This window comes from Symphodus melops, assembly GCF_947650265.1.
Source record: "Symphodus melops genome assembly, chromosome: 10".
Taxonomy (NCBI): Eukaryota; Metazoa; Chordata; class Actinopteri; order Labriformes; family Labridae; genus Symphodus; species Symphodus melops.
The window spans coordinates 4411271-4436491 of NC_136700.1; the positions used below are offsets into that span (position 1 = coordinate 4411271).

The 25221-nt window shown below is 40.4% G+C and overlaps 1 protein-coding gene across 2 annotated transcripts in view; it reads left to right on the top strand.

Moving 5' to 3' along the window:
• The window catches only part of stard13b (StAR related lipid transfer domain containing 13b), a 64605-nt gene that overhangs the window by 3023 nt on the left and 36361 nt on the right, over positions 1-25221 (top strand). The window contains exons 1-5 of one of the 2 annotated variants that reach the window (XM_079353369.1): positions 5596-5826; positions 7396-8419; positions 13860-14003; positions 15081-15236; positions 19533-19566. In XM_079353369.1, the coding sequence (XP_079209495.1) occupies positions 7520-8419; positions 13860-14003; positions 15081-15236; positions 19533-19566 (1234 nt within the window). In that variant the 5' untranslated portion in view covers positions 5596-5826; positions 7396-7519. Of the gene's footprint in view, positions 1-5595; positions 5827-7395; positions 8420-13859; positions 14004-15080; positions 15237-19532; positions 19567-25221 lie in introns of those variants that run through there. The other variant, XM_079353370.1, reaches the window with a different exon arrangement.

Genomic DNA, 25221 nt, shown 5'->3' on the forward strand with positions numbered 1-25221 from the left:
GTGTGTGTGTGTGTGTGTGTGTGTGTGTGTGTGTGTGTGTTATTGAAACAGCCTGCTGCGAGGCAATCCCTCCGGTCACATAAAAGGCTGAGCTGATTCATCCCTCATGCATCCTATAGTCCTCCTATAATCACAAACAAGCAGGGAAAGAGGCTGTGAAATCCTCACAGAAAGGTATAATTCTCTGTCATTTCAAACATTGTTTACTTCACAGCTCAGTATCACTGGAAATAATGTCTTTTTTTCTATGTAGTATCACTCATTGTATGATGCTGACATAATTGTGTAGCTGTCTGGTGAACATTGGGGGCAGCCTGCCTCGTGCGTTTTCAGAAAGCAGTCATGAGCAAACTGGTCCTTCAGATAACATGAGAGGAGCAAGGCCAAGAATATACACTCTTACTAAAACATTTGGCACGACCCAAGGTCTTTATATTTCAGACATTTCTTGACTTGTGAATAAATTGCTAATTGCTCTCAAGGCATTTGACACAGCAATGCACTGCATTTGTGTTTAAAATGAAGTGAAAAAACAGCATTTTTTTTATTGAAAACGTCATGGACAAGATCAACACAAAATTTTAAGCTGGTGATTTAATTTCACAAATACATACATTTATTTTATCCCCCCAAAGAAAATAGAGTTGGGACAGTTCATTAATGAAAGAAAGTTCTTCTTTTTTTTTACAATTACATTCCTATCTTTTTTTTATTTTTTACCTCAAGGCTGAATTGTATTAATCTGAAACAAGCTTTTTCTTTCCTTTTTTTGCCTTTAATTAATTTTTGGCTTGTGTATATCTAGATATCTAGTCATTCAGTTTAGAAATTGAAAATTGAGTTGACTAAACTTCTTCTTTTTTTATTTTATTTTTATCCTCATGAGGCTTTCAGCCTCTTGGGGAGAAATATGTGGGAGCACTCTTCTTCTTCACTCTCCAGCTAAATTGTGAGATCCTTTCAGTAGGTTTGTGATCGAGGAAAAAAACCCACTAACTTAATGTACATACTGGGGAGATAAAGGCTATTACCTTTGCACCCTCAACAACCTTGTGAGGATTGGATCAGTGTTTGGGACAGAGACTGCAGAGAGATGTGATAATGCAGAACATCTGCCCATGGGTCTGTGGTATGCAGGGAATCTGTAGGAGAGTTGAAAAGCTGCAGAGATATTGAGTCAGTCTGTGGTATTACTGGAATGTTTTCTAATGATGTTTACGTTTGGTATTGTTCTTGTCTCTTTTACACAGCTGGGTTTGGTTCATGTTACATTAGAGCGCCACATGCAGTATATAAAAAACTCTACCACACATGTTCATGCTCACTTTGCTCAGATATCATTCCTCTACGATGGAAATGTTATCAGTGTAGCAGAGGAACAGATGTAGTGTCATCGTCTCCCATACTGCAGATGTAATTGAACCGCGTCAGTCTGTGCTGTTTTCACAGACTCATGCTTGTTTCTTCATAGTAATAACATAACTTTGCTAGCAGGCAAACATGTAAGCATACAGCCACATGTTTCGGCAAAGCAGCTGGCTCCATTTTCCCCCCACCTCACTTTAATCTCAGTGTGCCATGTGAAGACCACAGGCACTTCACTGTGTCTGCCTCGTCTTGACAGCCGCGTTGATACTGCTGATAAGGAGAAGAGGTGGAGGAGAGACAGCAAGAGAAATGACAGAGCAGCGTGCGTATCTCAAACACTGTAAAAGATTCTCATGTGGCAGCATGTACAGCAGTACTCGGTTTCAACTTTTTCGTTTTCTTTGGGCTACTTTTGATTCAATTTATTGTTTCAAAGATTTGCACATTATTACATTCTGTTGTTATTCACATTTTATTCAACATACATATTGTACGAATTGGGCTTAAAATGGGGGTAAAATGGGGCTGTGTGATTATTTTGGATCAGCCTCCAGAAGTTAAGCTGATATCATCAACCTTTTTTTAAATATTTGACTGTGTACTATGACTTAGTACTCATTCAGCTTAGATTCTTGGTGGGGACCATTTTTAAAAAGAAATGGTCAAATGTGTTGCTGAGATACCGTAACCTTTTTTTTTGTATTGGATCTTGTTAATACTACAAAAAATGTTCTTCTTCTGCTGTCGCAAAGCTTTGTCTTTAAATCAACCACAAATTATAACTTAAATGTACATGTCTTAAAGCTAAACAAGAGAGTTTAAGTTTAGTAAAGCCAGCTCACTTACTGTCACCGATTTGCAGCTCTAAGGTTATTTTAGAGCTTCTTTGTTTTTTTTTTTTGTTTTTTTACAGTGCTCAGACAACTGGGTGGACTCACTGACAGTTCTTGTCTGCCGATGTTTCTTTCACAACTTTGAGTCAAGATGTTTCATGTTTAATGGCAAACTGTTATATTATACAAAGGAACGTAAAAACAGACCAGAGCAGATTCCGAAAAAAGAATCAAATGTGTCCAACTGACTATAATGATCTGTTCATAAGTTTCTCCTCCTCCTGGTGTGGTTTGACATCTCTAATTCCTTGAAAGAGTAATCTTCACCCTCAGGTGTTGCAATTCTTCAGTGAATGGTTCATGAACTCTGTCAGTTTAAATCCCCTGTACTCTTCCAGCTCAATTGAAATGTGAACAGACTGGGAAATTATCATTCTTATCACTCTGTAAATCAGCCAAAAAACAAACAGTAATATCCTCTTACTTTACATTACTTCTTTCTGGAGGGGTTGGCACCAGGTTTTACTTCAGTTGAAGATTTGTGTCCTGACCTTGGTATGCGTGCCGTCTCTGGCAGTGTGCTTTGGCAGTCTGTCCACGTCCCCCCGGTCTTTTCTTGACATAGTTGTCATAGTGGTGATCTGCAGCAGGGAGCCATGTTGCCATTTCATTTAATTCAATACAGCTCAACACATGATAGCATCGGAGGAAATTTAATTCCAGCCTCTAGAATAGAGGGAAAAGCTCAGAAAGCCCCAGAAATGTTCAGGGTACTAAACTCTCTTAAATCTAAATATGCTTTAGTTGAAAATTGCACAGAGCCCCAGCTGTAGACTGCTTTTTGTCAGTTGTGTATAAGCTAATGTTGCATTCCTTAAACTGTTGAACATGAAAAAATCATACTTTTTTAACAACATGCTTGGTCTGTTCACTGGATGTTTCCATGTGAAGAGTCCACATCAATGCTTTGTGCCTCCTGCCGAGAACTACTGCGAGCAGAAAAAACGAATTTAGCTGCTGCATTACAAACACGACAATCACACCTGTCAAGCATTAGCTGTGTCATATAAGTTAGCCTGCGAGGAATTTTTCAGACTTCTGACTGCTGCATTCACACATTAGTGTGTGTGTGTGTGTGTGTGTGTGTGTGTGTGTGTGTGTGTGTGTGTGTGGGGGGGGGGGGGGGGTTAGGGTTAGGGTTCTTTTAAACCTTGCTCTTTTAAATTCCTCCGTCTCGTCCAGGTGTTTTATCTTCCTTCTGTTCCCCCATGGAAGCAAAGTCACGGTTTTTAATGCCGGGACACAAGAATGGCTATTTTTCAGGCAGGTCCTCCCAGCTTAGCTTGTGTGAACATCCAGCTGTGTTTAAGCCAAGCTGTTCTCACTCCCACTGGCCTTGGACTGTTCACCTCCACAGCTCAGACAGAACAAACACAGAAAAGGCTGTTTTCATAAAGTGCAGCCAAATGTTCAAGTCTTTTTTAAAATTACATGTAAATTCTGACACAGTGAGCAACACTTTTTACATTTGCTGTTACATGTTTTATCTTTTTTGTCTATTCTTTATCTATCATTTGTGCACTTGCACCTTGCTCAGACAGAGTAAACATGACAACAGCACATTGTCTTCTTGTTGCTGAGTTACAACAATTTACTGTCAGGTTAATGAAGCCGACTACTTTCACGCCTCCAGGAACCTTTCCATGTAACCATGCAGGCAGTAGGAGAAATGTAAACACTGATATATCCAACAAGGACATCAGGAATGTCACTCAATAAGAACAAAAGATCAGCAAACTTTAAGGTTTGCACACCTTATCTCATGGGTCAAACAGCGGCCTATTGCTGCAACATGACTGCTGTGTCAAGTATGGATTTCCTTTTTATATCCCTAAAAACAACAACAACAAATGATTTCCACATTGCACTGAATTGCATTTTATTGTGTTTCATAACCTTTAGCTGAATTCGTCGCGCCAACTCCTCTTATTTTTCCTCATATTGTAGCTGAAAGCACAGTCACAGCTGATGTAAAACGAGTTTTATCATTAGAGAAAAGTATTTAACACAAAGGACACATAGAACATGACTGTGTGACAAACTAATGTGATGAGAGGATGACCAATAACTTAATCTAAAGCAGCAAAGACACCAATACCAATGAGAAAAAAGGCAAACTAAAGAACATAAAAAAGACCTTTTAAATGGCAATTCATATTGTGTTGATGAAGTTGATGATTGATCAGAAGGAGGCACCTGTGCATGAAAGAGTTAAATTGATTTGGGAAAAAAACTGCTCTTTCTGTCTCTTATTAATCACAGCCTCCATCAGGAGCACCTGTTTCTGTGGCGCACAACATAAAGGGTCAAAAATGACCTTTAAAGAAAAAACAGGAAGAAGGTTTGAAGCATTACTGAGAGAATGACAGCCACAGGCAAATTGTAAAGTATTTTATGAATGAGTGAAGTCAGTCAGTGCTGCTTTTCTCCTCCGGGCCAGAGGTCACCCTGAGTCCAAGAGTTGATTTGTGGCCGTCGCTTCACCAGCTCTCTCCTGGTGAGGAGTCTGAAAGAAGAATGAGTGAACAAACGGGTGAAAGAAAGCACGAATGAAAGAACCCCCGGTGCTATAAAGTCAAGCCCAACGTACAGACTGTGAGCTCAGTCCTGCCCTATAGGAGCAGCAGAAACAACAAGTCCTCAGCCAATGAGCAAGCTAACGCTTTGACAAGCCCCGCTCATCTTAACGCTGAAGGCACATCCCTCACTTTTACCCACAGTTCCTATATTTCCTACACATTGCTCTTACAGATTTCTTACTCATGCAAAATCACAAAAGAACTATTGTTTTGCTCAAAATGCTTTGGCTCAAGTTTAGATATTTTTGCATCCCACCACAGAGTTGGCTCGCTTTCTGATAGAGACTCTAATTTTCTAAGTAGATAACGTCACATAAAAATCTGAGTAAACGTGCTCTTGGTTTCATTTAAGCATCAAATCCCCTCATGGAGATACCATCTTCATGTAATATGCTCCAGTAAATCATCACGGAGCTTCACAGCTTTCCCCTTTGACTTGAAAGCATTCCTCAGCTCTCTGTTTTTCAGCCACAGGTCACTGCTGCGGTTCATCTCGCCCCCGCACAGCACAGCTCGGCCCGCTGAAGTTAGACGTTCCTCTCTGGCAGCCTGTTTGTGAGCTGGGCTGGGAACCCATTTCACCTTGTTCTTTTGCAGTGCCAACCACTGCTGCTTAAACCTCCCCCCCACCTCCCTCGTCAACACCACTCCCCCCCCCCCCACCCCCCTCCTCCTCTGCCTCTTTTCTCCTCCCCTTTCCATCTCCCAACAAGTACACATTCTCCCAGCTCTTACGCATACTCTGAATGGTTTAGTCCTTGCTATCTGACTTCTCCTGCAGCCCCCAGAGGGAAACCCAAGAGGAAGTGAGGAGATGTGATGACAGGCTTGCCTTTAGCTGAATAGGCCTTTGGGGACATAAGTGTGGCTCTGCGAGTGGTTCAGACTCTCCCTGATCTTTCAGGTACAAACCTCACTGACTGTGTTTTGCCCTGATCTCAGTGACACTGTTTGGATAACACAGACAACTTCTGTCCTCTCAGCAGGTGAGTCTTTCTCCTGATGTGACTGGCAACTCTTTATTGTAGAACTTTAAATATTTCTACCCTGATCTCTTCCACTCCTTGGCTTGGAGTTGAGAGATGTATACTATAGGTTGTTTCTACGTGAGGGGACTTGTTCACGACCTTTCTGTAGGAAATTCTCCAGCGCTGGATGCTTTCTCCCTCCCTCTCTCCTAAATAAGATGTGTTCTTGCCTCGCCTGTCAGCGCTGCCAGTTCATTTTCACTCTGTGACTTCTTCCCTTCATTTGAATCTGCTCTGCATTCATTGCAGAATAATGAGCGCCTCTTTGCATAGTGTTCTTTAAATGAGTGGTTTCTTGAAAGGAACTCTAATCTCGTGTTCTCTCACTTCACATTCACCATATAGGGACAGGTTTTACAGGAGGCACTGTACGATATTCCATTAGCTCAGGACTCAAGGCTTCTGTATTGAATATGTGCAGACTGAGTTGTTCCTCAGCTGTAAAAAAAGTAACTTGAGAGTTAGATGTTGCCCTTGTCTGAGGTTTCTTTTTTATCAACCTGCGAGTTGATAAAACACATGCGAGTGTGTGTGTGTGTGTGTGTGTGTGTGTGTGTGTGTGTGTGTGTGTGTCTCAAGGCCATGGTAAAGGCGCTGGCAACTGCAGCTTTCTCACAGAAACTGCAACGACCCGTGTGCATAAATAAACTTTCTGCAGATTCTTTTCATGTTTTAAGAAAGTCTTCTTTAATAACTTATTAGATTCCGGAAAACATATGAAGTCAAGTAATAATAATAATCCCTTTGACTTTTAAACCCCTTAATGAGTGTTCAGACAAAGTATATCAAGCAAAACAGTGATAAACAACAGAACAAAGAAACAGTCCGAGAGAAGGATGAAAACAGAGTTTGGTCGAGGTTGTAGACGATGTTGGAGAGGTGAGCTTTCATGTTATTTTTTTCTAAATAAAAACGGCAGGTAGAAATAATGCTGACTGCATTCAGCATGTGTTTTTTTTTTAACTTGCCTGGTTGCACTGTTATCATCTGTCTCCTGAGGAAAGTCTTTGTGGTTGATGGAGTTGATAATCATCTGCTTGAACACAGAAGTGCCATTCTTTATTTCTCCGTGTGGATGTCGGATGTCTCGGACCTGTCCGAGGTGTGTTTTGAAGAGAGGCTTAATGAAGGGGTGAGTGGGATGTTAACCACAGTCGCACAGGGACATCTTCAGCTCTGATGAATGGTGCAGTGAGTTGTAAATCACCGAGCTGGGAAGAGCAGTCAGATTCCTCTGCTCAGTGATGTCACCACCACCGTGTGTGAAACAGATCCAGACTTGAACGGCTCAGCCTGAGCCAGATGTTGAATTTCACAGCACGGAGAGCTGTTCAGAGTTGCATTTAGAAGCTTTACGTTACACTCGCTACACTGGTTGTGAATACTGTGAATTTGATCGTCACTGGAAACAGAAAGACATGGAAACTCTAAGAACAACACTGTAAGAAGTATGTACAATCCACCTGCTTGTACCTGTGCTGTCTCTGTTACATTCCATTAACACATTTTTGTTCCTCTTCATTTCAGGATATTTGTTACGTCGTTCCAACTGAGCATCTTAACGTAGCTCATAATGGCCATCTTTTATATAAAGCACAAGCACCTGTGGATTTACGTTTTGAATTATGAGAAACTGTAAAATAAAAGAATAATGGAGATTCCATCTGTGGGGAATTTGGAGGGACATCAGTGTTGGAAAGCTTCAGGATTTCAAAAGTTCTCACCACAGGATTTCAACACGGAAGGCTCCGCTCTCTCGTCTGTCAACACATCAGACCACAGAGAGGATGATTGTCTCCATGAAGCCGAAAGTTTGCTGTTGGAGCCAGATCAGGACATAAACAATGTGAAGAACACTTGCGTTGCTGTCAGTCAAAACAATGTCGAATTTCCGGAAAGTGTGTGCGTTCAGCAGCCTGAACAAGTGTCAGTCATTCCTGGTGAAACATCTCCGGGAAGGAGTGCACTGGCCTCAGCTCATGCAGGTATTGTGTCCACATTGCCTGAGTTAAATAACAACATTGTTGGGGACTTTTCACTTTGTGATGCTGCTGCAGAAAACCAGTCTGACCCAGCGGTTAAGGGGACAAAAACAGACTTTGAAAAGTTGGAGCTGATCCCAAATGGACATGTCTTTAAACCTCAAGAGGATCTCAATCTGGAATCTTCTCCTGCCGTCATGCCTCCTTTGTCCGATCCAGATCTCGGCTGTCGAGCCATGGATCTCCCTCGCATCATAAAGCACAAGCCCAGCTCCATCTCTTTCTCAAACTATACCTGCTCCTCCACAGTCAATGTACCCACGTTTGTCCATGAGAGTTCTGAAGATGGAGAATCTTCATCAGAGGAGAGTGACCACGATGATGGTGATAATGATGAGGATGATGATGTGTTCCTCGAGCTGCCTCGAAGCAGAGCGCTGCCTGTCAATCACAGGAAAAGAAGTAAAGACAAACAAAAGAAGGGAGGCGCTGCATGTGCACGTGCGGGAATCGATCAGATGTCCAGAAACGGTGGATATGAAGCAGAGGAGGAGTGCAGAAACAAGAAGGTATGCTGAGCTGGCATCACTTTATAAGAATCACACATTCACTTATGTTCATTAACAGTGGAGATGTTCTTCATTGCAGGCTGAACTTGGTTTGTTTAGTTTAAACATAGACTCATACAATATATAAGCATAATAAAAGTAGTTCCGTGAACATCCATCTAGAAGCAATACCACAGACTAAAACATAGGCAACTGTGAGGTGTCTGATGACATAAACATTTCTTTAACATATCATTCATTAATACTTAAATGTAACATTTCCCAAATTCTAAAAGCATGGAAATTAGTTCATTACATTTCTTTCATTAACAAAGGCAAAGAGCACATAACTTGAAACTAATGAAAAAGCATTCCATTATTTGAATGTATCACGGTATAAGAGGTGTTTGAGTGCAACAGTTCATGTAGAAATTAGATCTTTGTTACTCTTAAGACTTTTATCATTTTTTTATAGCTTTTTTTTTTTTTAAGCTGAATTTTGTTTTATTTGAAGAAAACCCAGAGTCAAGTCCTTATTTGCCAGCTCCAAACAGCTGGCATCCCTACACTGTGATATAATGCATACTGTAGTAGTTGAGTGAGTACTAGTAGAAAGAATTCACGTTTATTGTTGAAACAAAGACTCAGAGGGAGTGCAAACAACTTCTGCTTTCTCTGCGATCACTCTGCAGACTCTTTGTTTCAGGCTGTATTAGTGCTGAACTTAACCTTCTATTACTGAAGGCTCCTTATATTATATGGAGTCTCTTTTTCACACAACCTCAACTCTTACCGTGGTTGATACATCCTGTAACCTCTCAGTGCTGTTCTTTCATTGCCTTTTAAATGCTTCATATGAACAGTCATAAATATATTCAAATCTGTTAGTCATATTTTCCCATTACAGCTGGAGCGAACATATCCAGTGGCACATTACATACCTGTCATCCTTCTCTAAACAGTCTGCAGATAATAGCTTCTGTGTCTGATTGTCAGGCATGTTTAAGTAACGCAAGCTCTATGTGCAGATCAAACATTCACAGAGTGAAAGAATCCAGATAACTGTGGTTTAACTTTATCAAAGGACAGGAGGTCAATGGTTTGAATGATATCACACTACAAGCTCTGCTGACATTGATTGGCTGCGATGCAGGTATCACAACAGGAAAAGTCTTTTATTTCTTATCAAATACTGAGAAAGAGGAAAAAAAACTGGTTTCGATTGTCTGTAAAATACAAGTGAAGGTAATCTTTACATTCTGATGCATCATATACTGCTGAAATGGCGTGCAGCAAAAGACACCCGCACAACATATGCTCAGAGAGTGAAATGAGATTGACCATACGTCTTATTTACAGTCAGTTATATAAAAAAATAGATCCAATTAACAACCCCTGAAGTCAAAATATGCAATAAGACAAGATGATGACAGCGCCACTTTTACATTCATATGTTGTTAGTGCATACATGTTTAATTCTGATCTGAAATACTTCAAGTCAGAATAAATAAAAAATCTAATTAAGAATGAATTTAAGTGGATGTTATAATTGTTATAAAATTGAAAAAGAGACATTTTTGTGTTACATTTTTGAAACAATAGAAGTAGGGTGATTTGCTGGAATATCCCATACTGTAGGTGCAGTGGTTATTATTAACCATATGAGGGCACTGTATGCACAGTGTTTCCTCTCTGTGTGACTTTTCATGACACCCCTCTGCTTGCATCATTTAACTCAACTTTGACCAAAAAACCTCTAAAATCCACATTTCTCCACTAATCCTTTTCTGCAGACATGGCTGCCACTGTGTTCAGTTGGTGTTTTGCATGGCAGGATATTAAGAGTGTAATTTATTCCTCCATGTAGCCAGGTAGCCGTTGCCCTTTCGCATGACCGGCTGCTACATTTGGATACCTCCATGGTGATCTGTGGCACTCTCAGTGGGTGGCGCGGACTAGGCACCAAGCCCAGAGCTCACACACTTAACTCCTCATTTCCATGTCAAAGCCGCAGTGTTGAGGTTCACAATGTGGCCAATTTGCGCTGATAAAGTTATAGTCAGCTCACATTTTGTGTCCCCAGAAGATAACATTAATGCATTTATCCAAAGGACTGACTCATACCAGCTCAGTTGCCATGGTGTAAGGACTTAACACAATCGCCGGGGCCGAATCGAGGGGGAAAGGCACGGAGATGAATCAAGGGTAGTGTCTCACTTGAGCGTCAGACCATCTCTGGAATTTGTCTCATTCTTTGCAGAAGTGTCCACATTCCTGAGCAGCACCTTGTGGGGATGTCACTGAAAAGAGACAGTGAGAATGTGTTCCAGATTTGGCTCCAGCATGTGCTAGGACAGGGCATCTGTTTCTCCCATTTGTGTTTGTCTGACTCCAGGGGTTAATTAGGAGCCCCAAAGATCCTCAGCCTTTCATTTCCTTTTCTCTTTCTCTTGCTTTCACCCAGAATAAAAAAGATTTTCTCCTGCAAAAATCTTATAAGATTCCACTAGATCAGGTTTTATCTCCTGATGATAAAATATAAATGATGTTTTTACTCACAATCCTACACCGAGGATAAGTAAAAAAAAAAAGTTCTTCAACATTGTTGCAGGATTGGTCCTTGCTCGCAACTCTACATTTTAAAGCCCCTGTGAGGCGTTTTGAAATGGTTCGGAAAAATAATGAAATTAAAAGTGAAGCCTCTTCATGGTCTCAAAGGGAAACCCATCAGCAATAAGATTTCTTAATTGTTTTTTGTATTGCCGGAACTCTCTGCCTTGGGGCTAGGTGTCAGATGAGATGAGTCACTCTGGAAGAACAGCCTTTATGAATTTTTATCAATATACCTCATGAGTGATTAATTTGATTGTTAAAAGAAAGCGGCACGAGATTAGGCAAAGTGATTCCTTGCTTCATTATGAGCACAATACTTAGTTTGTTGTATTTGTATGTGCCATTTTGTTTAGGTGTGGTTTTCTATTGTTGCTCACTTCTGATTCGAGTGGAAGCGGCTGAATGTTTCGCAGCACTGTGAGTCCAAGACAAAACTCTCCAAGGGGAATATGAAGTGTATCGTATTTTATCGTCAGTTTACCCTTTTATAAAGCTTATAGCAGGTTTGAGCAGAGATTCGACAAGATTATTATTTCCTCCATAATGTGAGGATAACTTCAAATATATCAGTGAGTGTCTGGTTTCTGTTTTTTGAAGTGCATACTCTCAATCAGTCTTAAGTCCAGACATCAACATATATAAAGTCTAAAAGCCTTTGTATTTGTTAGCAGACACAGAGGATTGAGCTATCCAAACATACTTCTCTCATGTCATACCTTTTATATTCACTGCTGAGTATTCGCTTGAAGGACAGACACTGCAGAAGATGGCAGCTTTATTTTTTCCTCTCGCTGACCTTAGGGGATCCCTCAGGCCTCAGAGGTCAGCAGGGGATTGGCCAGATTTCGGTCATTCTTCGGGGATTGAGTGGGAAAAGGCACTTTCTCTCAGTGCGGGTCAGTCAGCTGACACTTGCTGGTCAGCAGGGCGAACGGACTGTCTGGTGTCTGCTCCTTTAATTCTGCTCTTCAGAAAGAATGTGCATGATATCATTCTGTCCGTATATCTTAAAATGTTGGGACATTGTGTAAAATGTCAATAAAAAAAACTAAATGTAAATATTTGTAAAACAATTCAGCCCCAAATGTAACTGAAAACAGCACAAAGACAACATAAGAAATGATGAAACTGAAACTGACTTTTTATTGGTTTAAAAAAAAAAAAAAATGCCTATTTTGAATTTGATGTCAGCAAATGTTGTGGCAAATCGTTATTATTCAACTTGTATGTAATATCCTAACTTTAAGGAATGTGGGTTATATGTATTTAAAGTCATGGAAATTGATTTGTCTCAGAATATATGGGACAAATTAAAATAAAGTGACAGCATATTCCTAAAGCACATTGTGATCCTGTAACTGGACGACCTTGCTTCTTCTACTACAAGAAAAATCTAATGGTTGCAGGGTTTTTATATAACTACTTTTAACTTGCATTTGAAAATCTTTCTCAGGATATTAACGTGTTAAAGTCAAACCAACAATGAATCACTTTAAATACTTCAACAAGTGTCATCCCCACTTCCAAAATGGAAAAAATGTTGCGATAACCCTAAAGCCCTGAGGGTTCCCATCAGGACTTTCTTCAAACTAAAGTGCAGAGAGACTCAGTGTTATAAATAGAAATGTAACCTAGGAGTAGTCATAGCTCAGGAGAATTTTTAGTTCCCAGACTTTCCTCTTTCAACAATCAAATCCCAGGAGGGAGTTTCCTTTCGAAACATATGATGTTTTGTAGGTTTGTTGGATCTGAACTGTGGTTCCTGAAAAGGGTCGTATTCAGAGATCCCGTAGCATGTGACCCTCTCCATGACTGCACTGACATGTCTCCTCTCTGTCAGATCACAGAACAACTATGTTAATTTATGTGTTGGTGACTGAGGTGAATCCTGATGATTTATGAGGCTGGACCTGGACCTGCAGATCCTCACACGTCGCTCTTGTCTATGTGACGATGGTCTATTTATATACACGGTGTGTCTCGGGAGCAGTGAAAGCTGGTGCAGGGAATTCCATCATGCTGTGTATGGCACACATGTCTGCTGCCCTGATCCTCTGCTCTTTCACCCCCAGACACAGCGGAGGAGATCACATGTCCATGTGTGGTAGCAGAATCGTCCCCTGAAGGAGCATCTGCAATTTACAAGATGCTTTTTTGGGTTTGCCTGTAACTCTTTGGGCTTTAGGTCAGTGTATTAAACTGACAGAGGCTCTCACCTTACAGGGGATCTGTAATGTGTAAATTAGAAACATTTTTTTGAGCTCAATAGTAATCCTGGTCTACTTTTGATTTTGAATTTTTCTCCTTGTTTTTATGTCAGATGATTTTTTATTTCATTTCCATCATCAGACTGATATATTGTCAGTAGCTAAACTTGACCTATGACTAAAATGATAAAATATTTATGTGTATATAACGAGCGCATGTAGTTAATATTATCAATTACTAGAGTTTACATGTTTTGCCAAATTGAGAAAAATTGAAAAAATATCTAAAAGTATGGTTAAAACAGCACCTCAATAGAGGTAAATTATCTAAATGTTCCCCCTGAATTAAATCCAGATATAATAAGACCAAACTGCAAAACTTATTTATTACTTTTTTTGGAGAATAAATCTGAATTGTTGTAAAAAAATAAATAAATGGCAAAACGCTTGTTGAAATCTTTCAAATCGAGATTAAGAAAAAAATATATATTTAAAAAGTAGATCTATTAAGTACAAATATGGTACATTTTAAAGACCCTTGAAAAGCGGTTATATCAAAAGACCCAAAACATCTATCAGTATATTAATATAGATGGTTTGACTTCAATCCAATAACTTCTGAGTTTCCCTGTTTCTCACAGGAGTTTCCACAGGTGACATGTCCCTGGTCGGAGTCGATGAGCCAGCTGATGATGAAACTGGACCAGCTTCATCTGGACATAGAGGAGGCTTTAAGTGCAAGCTCCTCGCCCTCCAACACACCCTGCACCACCCGCAAAAAACAGGTGAGAGTGTATTCAAACAGGTAATTTATTAATATAAAGAACAAACTGCATGTGCTCTGTTATAAAGCCGCATGTGATCAGCAGACCTTCATGGTATGTGCTCTGTCACGGTTGGTACTGTACACATTCCTGCGCGTTTGCTGCATACTTGGTCATGCCTGTAAACTTCACTTAATCAATTTAGTTTGCTTTGTGGAGAGAAAATCCCATCAGATTCTTTGACCTGTAAGTAACAACAGGTGTTCAAAAGAATTGAATGTCCTGAAGGTTTTTAAAAAAAAAAGGTTTTCCACATTGGTAGTGTATTTTTAAATGCTTGCTTTGGTGGGCTAGTCCCACTATGTGAAGAGAATATTTTGATCTCATAAAAGTCATAACTGTGTCTCTGCCACACTGTGGGCTTTGTAAGGCCTTCTCAAAGTGACTTTCTGACTTGACTAAGTTTTATGATGTAGGTCTGCAGCCTTCAGATGTGATACTGCAGTGTACAGTGCCTAAGCAGGGTCAGAATAGTGTGGCAGGAACAGAAAGCTATTGTGCCCTGCAGTTTCTGACTGAGAGCATGCGACTGTTCTTAAAAAGGGCTCTTCTCATGGTGGCATGTTTCATGAAATATCCCACTAGAGTTAGCATTTAGGAACAAAAGTGCTCTTTTGGGCTCAATATGTATGAGCAACACAGAGGCGCTATTGTGTTGAGAGGAGTTTGTATGATTTGGTCCATTAGGAATGGTAGAGAGAGGCTCACATGCCTCCCAGGCATCTGCATAACCATCCCAGGCATTCACTATTACTTGCTTTAAGTAATGACGGGCGACTGGGCAAGACAAGCCATCTTTACTGGGATGTTTGACAAGGTCATAATCTCTGTCCTCTCCAAAGAAGATCCACTCATACAGGCTCCTTTGTGTGCGTCCGTCAGGCTGAATTGAGAGTGGAGATTTCACTTCCCCAGCAGTTGACCTCAGCCTCTTGTTTTCTTTTCTCTTGGCCACCGTTGAGACCATCCTGTCCCAGTCTGTCCGGCAAGAAACAAGCCTTCCCAGTCCTGATTGTTGTTATTGTGATGTTGTTGCAGTGGAGTGCTGTTTCCAAGTCCACGTCAAACCAAACCTCGACCCAGAGTGACCAAGTCTTCCAAACGGGACCAGAGAGAGGGGGATGTCTGAGCCTGGACAGGTCCTCAGCTCCTTGCAGTGCCTCGAAGGGAACGAGAGCAACAAACAAGAAGACAGTAAGTTTCTCTAAGAATCAAAGCTTCCTGCAAGCATTTCATACAGATAGTATGTAGTGCAGTATGTGCAAACTTGTAGTAAGCTGTCCAGTGCTTATCTTTAAGGATTTAGATACTAGATGTCTTTGGTTTTAACTCCACAGCGCGTTGCAAATGTTTTCTGTTTTTAAGCTGAAATCTGGCTGTAGCATTTTTGGGGTGACTTGCTTGACCTTCTAACTTCCTCCGATGGGAAAACTCCTCTCTGTAGCTTAGACATTTTTACAATTGCGTAAGCCTTAAAAAAGATCTTTCAATCTAAAAACAAATTATTTCAGAGGATTTGAATAACTGTTTTCAGTAAACTGACCACTCTTGTTTGAATGCTTCTGTTCTGCTTACAAAACAGGTTTATAAGCTTTCTTATTTTCTTCATGCAGAAAATCAAACTTTGTGACATTTCAGAATCACATAATTGACCGCCCATGTGAAAGAAAACTGAAGAGAAGATTGCAAAAGTGGATGATTTTTAGGATAAATCTCTCACCAGTCATTGGAAATTCTAACCTTCCCCTCCGTGCAGCTGCTCTCCCCTCTACATCTGTAAATATTTGAGGTTTGCATTGGGAATAAGGTCAGCTTAGGCATTCTTAAACAAGCGGGACTCAATTCTGCTGGACAAAGTATATAAATGTCACTATTGAATGGCCCTAAGAGAAACAGACAACTGAGAGATTTTCAGAATGCAGGGCGGGTTTAAACTCAAAGCCTTTCAGCATGTGCTTTGTGCTGTCCTGATGGCTCTGCTGCATCATGGATGGAAAACAACCTGCCTAGAGGAGAAAACGGTGGTTAACCGCTCTGATTCATGCTTAGTATCCACTTTGAAACATGTTATCTTGTGCCATTTGTCTTGTTTTTGATGCACTGCATCTGGTGTGTCTTTTAGACCGAGAGAGAGAGAGAGAGAGAGGGGTGATACGGAGTTGAACAAAGTAGAAGATTATTTTGTCTGGGAGCTAAGAGTACTTCAAATGAAGTTTACTTTAGTTTCCACCTGTCTTTTTATTGAACCCATAACCACCTCTTGAAAATGACGGCAGCTTGAACTAGAACTTGGCTCAAGGACAGCTGGGAATGTTAACATCTGTTAAAGATAAGAGTATTTTGGCGGTGTAACCTTGAATATGATGAGCTGATGATATTCAGAGGATTCTTGTCTAATGGTGTTAGATGACTGCATATTTTTCAAATTGTAACATAAGGAATTTCACACCACTCATGTGGAAAATCTTTTAAGTCGTAACGCAAATACAATAATGACGCAAATACAGAAACCATCAGCAGCCATCCAACAATGATTTAAGGTAGTTTTGATGAATGTTAATAAGCTGTGTAAAAGTGCATAAGAATTGTCTATATAACTGTATTAGAGTCCTTTATTCCTGAGTCATGCCAACACCAGTAGCTCAGACACACTGTGTATCTAGAGGTTGTGCTTTGACCTGTCTAAATCCTACACTGGGTCAGTGATATCCTGTGATGAATATTACTTAAATATTTTTGATGTCTTGAACAGTGAGTGAAACCAGGTAGATGACGCAATGGCTCAGATATGAAGTAATATTATAACATTTTATAAAAGAGCAGACATGTTGTATAGCATTTTATTTACTTCTGCATGCAGACATTGGAGGGTGGAGGATTACTGCCTTTAATTGGTGTTGACAAAGACGGGCAGAACAGAGGATCTGCTGTCATCCAGACTGACCAGTCCTCTCACTGCCCTGTTGACTCTAAGGCAGGGTGTCATTTGTGCTGGGACAGCAGCCATCATTCACCCACACAGACCTGTCACTCCTTATAAACATTGTTGTTGGTTTAAGCAAAAGCCTGAAAGAGAATGGGTGCTGTTCTTGCAAGGTGGATGTCACTTTACCTGACCTACAACCATTGACATGTGTCCACTATCTGACTGGGCTGGACCAGGGTGATGTCTTAAGTGGGTCAGCATCGAGAAATACTTTCTGTTTGCTGTTAAACGAGAGGGAGAGTAATGCATTCAAGTCTTTGAAGCCTGGTAAAATCGACACATCTCCACCGGGATCCAGCTTCAGGTTTTTAGAGCAACAGTATATTTCTGAAACTGGGTCTCGAGCTGGTCCTCTGAGGCCAACGTATCTTTTTTACAGAAGACAGTCCCATCTTTTTACCCCTGAAACACGTTATGAATCAGCACATGGGTAGTAAACCTCCATGTTTCTGCACCTTAAAAACAGCTTTTGAACTCTGTTATACAAGTGTTTCGATATGTGATGAAATTCTGCCCGACTGTGCCAAATCTCACAGTCAATAATGAGGGATACATCATTGGCTGCGCCTCATAGTTTAGAGGCCCCACTCCCTTACTCCATGTTTAAACAGAGGTAAAAATACACACATAAGGTTATGAGTCATGTTTTCCTGTTTTCTTGTTTCTATGTTGAGTAAGAGTCAGAGTTTGGATTTTGTGCCGTTGTTATACCAGTGGTTGAGCCGGCTGCAAGGAAACCCCTTGTGGTTCAAGATTCTGCTAGAAATGTCTTGGCTGTGACCAGTGGTATAATAAAGTGGATCTATTATACATGGGCAAAGTACTCCCAATTATATTTCAGTCTCCACTGGGTATACCCACTTCTAAAACCAATCTGATTCACAAGATGCAGCAATCTTTTTTCCTAGGATGGCCGAGGGATGACCAGCCTTGTCCGCATTGTTGGCTTTGGTGGTTGGTTTGGGAAGAACATCAAAATATCACACTAAGCCAATCAGAGGCAGAGTAGGTGGGTCATACTTTACCTTTGCCGTCCTCTAGAATAGCTAGCAACGGGAACAGAGCTGCATCAGCATTTCTCCTTTAATGTGAACATGATCCAATCAAAGTAAACTGTGACGTACTGTTGAATGTAACCTTGTAGGGTCCTGGTGTGGTAGAAAATAGACCAAGATTAAAGAGAACAAGTGACCAGCAGAGATGGGCGGTGTGACTCTAGCCAAATTGGTAGCTTTCAGCATGCACTGCAAGTGAAAAAAAGACAATCTACCTGCACACACACTATCACAGTGTAATATATCATAGTATTCAAACTGTGTACATGTGTCAGAGATTTTCTCTTTTTTATAGGGCAACAAGAGGAACAGGAAATACATCACTACACAACCTCTGAAACCTCTGACTCTATGTTTGAATCTTCAGCCTCATCTGAAGAAAGTAAAGACAGACTGCTGAGATGTCCTGTGACCTCGTTTGTCGTGTTTCTTGAAAGAGTCAAAGACAGAGCAACAATGGCAGATGAAACACAAACAGAACAACCTGTCCTGGTAAATGCAGCCGCCAGGTCTGTTTTGTTGCCACAGCAAAGTGGCAACCATATAGGTCGCTCATGCAGCCAAGGCTGTTCCTGCTGCCATGACAACACCAGGGGGCCGCAGCCCTCATGAAACATGCAGGACACAGCTCATTTATTTATCGTGTTGAGTCCAACTTAACAACAAAACTTTTAATAAAAGTTGGAATCAGCAACATGTGGGCTGATGACCATTTCATTGTCACATCAGAGTTTCACAAACAGGCATGCTTGTGGTTTTCGCAGCTTTTGGTCTCTGTTGGAGGAGACATTTGGAAACAGGGCAAGCAAACAAGAGCGTAAATCAGACCAGTGGGGCACAGAGGGGATATTAGAAGAAAGAGTTTGGCAAGAGAGGAGAAGCAACATGAGGAGTCCAGATCAGCAGGAAACGTTCAGTCCTCCTATTTCTGCATGACCATGTGAAACAGAACACCTATCACCTGATGTGTTTTATATCAAGGTAAACGTAGCAGCAGTTCTTTCCATTTTCATAATATCACCATTTCCAAAACGAACAACAGTTTCCAGACAAAGAAAACATGGTTCAATGAAATGTCCTTTAATCTTCAGCTGGAAGTTCAAAGCGTGGAGTGTTTCCTTCCTTTTTTTTGTCTCTTGACCTTCTAGCCTGGCACTAAAGATTGTTTTGGATGACATGCTGACGCTCAATCATGCCATTGTTTTCTGCTGTGGATTCATTGACTTTGTCATTAATGCAGTGAATGCACAACTTAAAAATCAAGGGTGAAATCCTATCCATGAATTCAGTTTTGAAAAGAAACAAATGAAATCAAAATCTGACTTTGTGAGTTTATGACAGCATCCATCGTTCATCCGGTGTCAGCCCACTCTACAACATAAATGAAGTAATGAAATGACTCATTGTGCCACAATTACTAACTATTTTCTCTCTCTCTCTGCATTTCAGCTGTTCAACAACATGACCAGCGCAGCAGGAGCAGGTAAGAGATCGTCAGTTTTCTTTTCAGGCTGATCTTTTTGATGCGCTGACATCACTTACACTTTTTCTCTATAAGAACTCGTCCATGGTCTGGTCCTGGTCCATGGTTCAATTTCACTTTCCACAAGCCTGTTTATCTGGTAGAATGGACACTCCGACTTATATTTAACTACTTTAGACACAATCCTTTAGTTTATGTTGAGAAGGCATTTTTAATATAGCAAGAGAAGGAGACTCTATATAGATCAAGTTAACCCCAGATCTTACTTGAATATTAATGATGATCATCATAAAGTCAGAAATCTAACAATTAAAGTACACATTTCTTTTACACACCCTGAGTCTCAGAAACCGTAAATCACATTTTTTTTTGCTTATTAAGAATCTGTTCAGTCTTATTCTTCTGGCTATATTAGTCCAATTGAATTATCATGTAAATCGACTTGTCAGTGACTGCTGCACTGTGACCTGGTGGTGGCTTTGCTTAGGCTTCAAACAATGTTAACCAGACTGACGGCCACAGGTGTGTGTGAGTCTGAAGAATGTCCATCCGTCTCTTATTTAAAGGCCTTGTATATATTGGTCACTTGGCAGGATGCAGTTAAAATTAGGCAACGTGCCAGATCATTGTTTCTGTTTTGCTGAGGGGAAATATTTGGCCCGTGTGATGTGGCCCTTGGGGGGCAGCTGTGGGATTTGGGTAGATGCCAATTTAGGCTCAGGTTGCACTCTCACATGACCTCTTATGTGCACCATGGTACCGCACAAGTGGATATTATGGTCTGGAAAAATTCCATGTCACTTTTATGCAGCAGTTACCTAATGTGTGGTCTGCGGTATGCACTGTGACAGATCACTGGTCATTCCTTACTGTAATGCCTGGAAACCCGAGCGAGAGACCACCGAGGAGAACATCAACAAGTTTGTCAACACGGCTTTGAAAATCCCGTTAAATACATTTATCATCATAGTCCTCCATATAAAGATTTCCATAGTTACCCACATGCCTTCTGTGTTTGTTGGTTATCTATGCTAAAAAAAAATCAGAGTCCCTGTCATCTTTATGAAGTCATCAAGCAAGTCAACATTTATTTCAGTGAGAATGTAATAATAAAATCACTCGTAGGATTATCATAAAAATCAGGCTGGGATACAATAGGTGTTAGGTCTTTATTGTTTTTTTTTTATTATTCTAAAAAATGGACTGATGAGACCTCTTTTATGACATGTAGGTCATGAGGCCTCTTTTAAGACACAAGGCAAAATGTGCTATAAATGTCTTTCATTGCTCACATATGGACATTGTCTACATATTCACTGTGTCTGCAAGTTTACAACATCCCCATCAACAGCTGCATGAAGAAAATGTGTCAGTGTGTAAATTAACCCAAAATAAATGATCAGAAAACAGACATTGAAATTTGCAGCAACCTTTTTTCATTGTCTTTGCCACGATCCATGAGGACTGTAGAAGGGCTTGTGGTGATAATTAGGTTTCATATTTTTTTTATAGCAAAAGTTTAAATTAGCCACATTGTATAATACTGCTGTGAAAACTAGCATGAGTGTATTAATCAGGGAGGTGATTCTTTTCGGCTGATCGTCTCAAGCGTCTGCATGCTCTGCAGGCTATCAGAGTTAGAGAGAGACATCTGCTGTCATATTCCTCGAGATGCAAACACAGAGTTTCGATGTCACAGCTTCCATATGAACCTTCTCACTTTTTTGTTGACATTGTTTTGTGCAGAAAAAAAGCTGCAGCTGTTTTTCTTCACTCTCTTAGTTATGGTTCTAAATATTCAAGTAACAAGCCTCCTCAAGCCGCCCTGAAAGCTCCAGGAATCGAAGCCAAGATTGAAGTAAAACGAAAAGGAATTTACTTAATTGCGTGACCAAGTGACACATGCGTGTATTTCACTCAGGATTGTGTTTAATGTTTGATATTTTTTGCCAATATAGAAGTGCATAAACAAACCGATAGTAAATCCCGTCATGTCATACATTCAAAACTAAACATAGACTACATATCTACATGTACAGCTGTAGAGAACAATGGGCCGCTTGTTTGTCTATTTTAGTCCTCCAAGAAGTTCAGACCCTTCCAAATCTCTCCCTACTTGTTTTTATTTGTTTAATATTATGCAAGGAATTTATGGAAATAAACATCAGGCCCTTAAACCCTCTTATAGATGTTTTGTTTGTCCTGAGGCAAAAAATAAATCCCAGATTTCCATCCTAAAACCACATATGGATATGCTCAGAGAAGATTTGTTCAATAGAAGGGGTAAAACAAACCCCATCACCCCTCTCGAATGTTTATTCTCTGACTGCATTGCTCAACATTTATGAAGTATTTCTCGAGTCATGAGTCGATGATGAGCCAAAAGTGCTTCATTCCCCCTCACACAGCATCATTTGTATGGAAATCTCAATTCCCTGCAGTCTCTTTAATTGTTCTGGAAATAAATGGTTTCCCCTACTGAGAGGAGGCAGCTATGTTCATCCCAAAAACCCTGCTGCCTGATCTGAGATTAATCATGGAATTAATTTACACTGCAAGGATGAAAGCTCCATTTCCAGCCAGGTTTCTGTCACTGATAAAGCACTGATAAAGATCAAGCATTTGTCTGTCTGCCTTGAAACGTGTATTCAGTAGGTGGGAGACATTTAATTATGAATTGGATTTGGTTCTGCTTTTGTACACGTGTTGTGTATATTTCACAAATGTGTTTATGTTTAACGTAAAAATAAAGATTCAAGTGGAGATAGCCGATGAACCAGACTCCAAGTAGAAACAGAACTCAGTGACTTTTCACTTGCATCAACAAATAGATGTTCCTGTTCTTTGTTATGATAAACATCACCTTCCCAAATGTCAGTCAGAGGGAAAATGACACAAGTGAGGCTTAAACGGCGCTCTGTGGCCCAGAACTGTCAGGCCGAAGATTCCCACTCTGCCTCTGTGCTTTCAGACACGCAGACTGTTTGCATTTACACAGATCCTCTCTCCCTCTCTCTGAAAGAATATGCTAATCTACTTTCAACTTGGAAATCTCCTGCTACTGATTAAGAAAAAACAAAGGAGAAACTCTGAGTCCCTTGGAGACTTTTCTCTGTTTGGAAGGAAAGTCATGTAAAGCCTCATGTCTCCCTCGCATGTTGGTGCGAATGACTTCCAGGGACAAGCTGCAGGAAGCAGGAATGTTAGGACAGTTTTCATGTGGTAAGTTTTTGTGCTGAACGACACTAGCTGTGTTGTTTGGATGATTCTGATTTCAGGGTTGTCTTACTGTACTGAGACAGATATTAGAAGTGTGTCTATGCTGTGTAAGTGAGACCGTGTTAAAGGAAATGTGTACGTTTAGCACCCCTCAGAGGTCATTGCTTTTAATTAAATAAAAAAGGTCATTGTTGGGATTATATTCTTGTGTGCTGCCGTTTTTTATATGATAAGAGGTAATAGTAGTGATGTTTTGTATGCCTTTGTGGAGGTCTGTTGAATGGTGTTGACTTTGCCAGATGTTTTTTTTTTACCATGAATTATCTGTTGAAGTGAAGTTGCTGTATTTCTTCATATTTTAGTTTGTTCAGTTACTATGTCAACTGTCTCAAAACGTGAAAGTACCAGCATGAATTTGAGCTCTGGTGTTTTGCTTTGTTTATGATGAAGAGTAAAGGCTGAAAAGAAAAACATCAAGTCCTCTGGAGAGCCTCCCTTAGCGCAATGAAAACAGGCCCTTTTGATTTTGATGAAGTAGATTCAGAAACATTCACCAGCCCCAGTCTCTGGACTCCCACTGTGGGAGACTGTCCAGTCCCAGTGATCAGACTACTCTGCGTCCCAATAGTGATCAAACACTGCTGTATAGATCACCAGTGCATCTTAAGATGACGTACCGGTGGGGATTATATAACGTCTATAGCTGTAATGCTACGGGGTTGTCTGATCTGTCCTGGACTCCTGCATGTTCCCCAGCTGCTCTCAGAGACCCATCGTTCAGTGTAAGCTGGGGAGGGCTGCTGGGGGGGGGGGGGCTGAGTGTGACCAAGGACAGCTGCAGTCTCTTTTGAGGCCTGTTACAGATCTTATGTACACATCCCAAGAGCTCCATGGTAACAAATGAGGGAATATGAAACAACCATGACACCATGTTGTAATCAGTACATCATGTACAACAACAGATCGAGCGTCCAGGCACGATAATGAAATTATCTATACATTTGGATGTTTTTAGTAGAAAGAAAGAATATTAAATCTGTTGTTCTTTACATAATGACATCAGTGTGGTTGCCTTTCGAAATCTTTTCTGTTACGACAGAAAATTACTCCAATGCGTAACAAAGTTCCCAAGCAGTGACCATCAGGGGGATTTGAAATAACTAGTTTATTTTATTAGAATTTTACTGATTATTCTATTTATCTAAAATAACTAAAACTTCACTTACACCATAAAATTCATAAAAAAGGGCTATAAAGTCTGTCAGGTCAAAGCCTGAACTTTTATGAGAACCAATGTAACAACTGAAGCACCCATGTGTTTATTAGCTTAGGTGTAGATTGTGAAGACTGCCTAATCTTTTTTGAAGCGATAATATGTGAAGAGTCACGATGGCCGATTCATCACATAAACGTTATACTTTGTTTTAATGGAGTTGTATGAATGAAGCAGTTGTACCACTGTGTTACCACACAGAAAATGTGGCCACATTCGAAGTGACTTTGGTATTGAGCAGAAAAGGCAACGTAGCACTTTTTTTTCTCCACAGCGTTGTTTGAATAAGGCCAGGATTTTCTTTGCTCTGTGTCTATTTAAAGACAGACCTGGACATTGTGAATTGTTTTCATTTGAAACACATGCAGACTTTAAACGAGGCAGGAAAATCCATTTTCATAAGATTGTACCGTTATTTCTGCTCCCCGTCTTTGTTGCCTCACAGGTGCCAGATCAGTGACATCATGCGCTAAATTTATAACCGAGTCGTCATTTGTAGAGGCAGTTCAGACTATAAAGGGTGCTGCTGGCATGACGAGAGCATGAAAGATTCCACACGTGGAAAGATGGAAAATGACTTGTGGTTTCCTTAAAGCAGAGGCCAGCGCGGCTGTTTGACAGGGAAAGAAGCCTTTGAACACACAGTCATTTGTCAAGGTTGTGAAAACATTAGAGAAACTATTTGGTTAAGCCGCTCCAAAATTGAAACGTTTTTATTGCAATTTCAACATTTTCATTGCAATTAAACATAGAATAGCACATAATGTAATTTAATAATGCTTATAAGGCCCTTAAGCTGAATGATATCACCACACTCAGCACTATTATGTTACTAAGTATTAATCATCATTTTTAATCCTGTCATTGTGTGCAGTGTGTGTTTAAGCAGTTGGAAACAGGTTTATGTTTTGATGATTCCTAATTATACCCACACTGCAAATTAGAAAAGAAGCAGCCAATAAATCCTGAAGGTATTAAAAGGTCAGCGGAACTACCAAGGTTAAAGTGTCTTATGTGTGTGTATGTCCTGAGGAATTTAGGCCTGGGCTTTGTAAACAAAGTGGAAGGAGACATGGGCAGTCGAGTCAGGATACAAGCCAGTCACAGAACAGGAGAACAGGTCAGTTTGTATGTGTGAGTGTGGGAAGGAACACAAAAGCTAA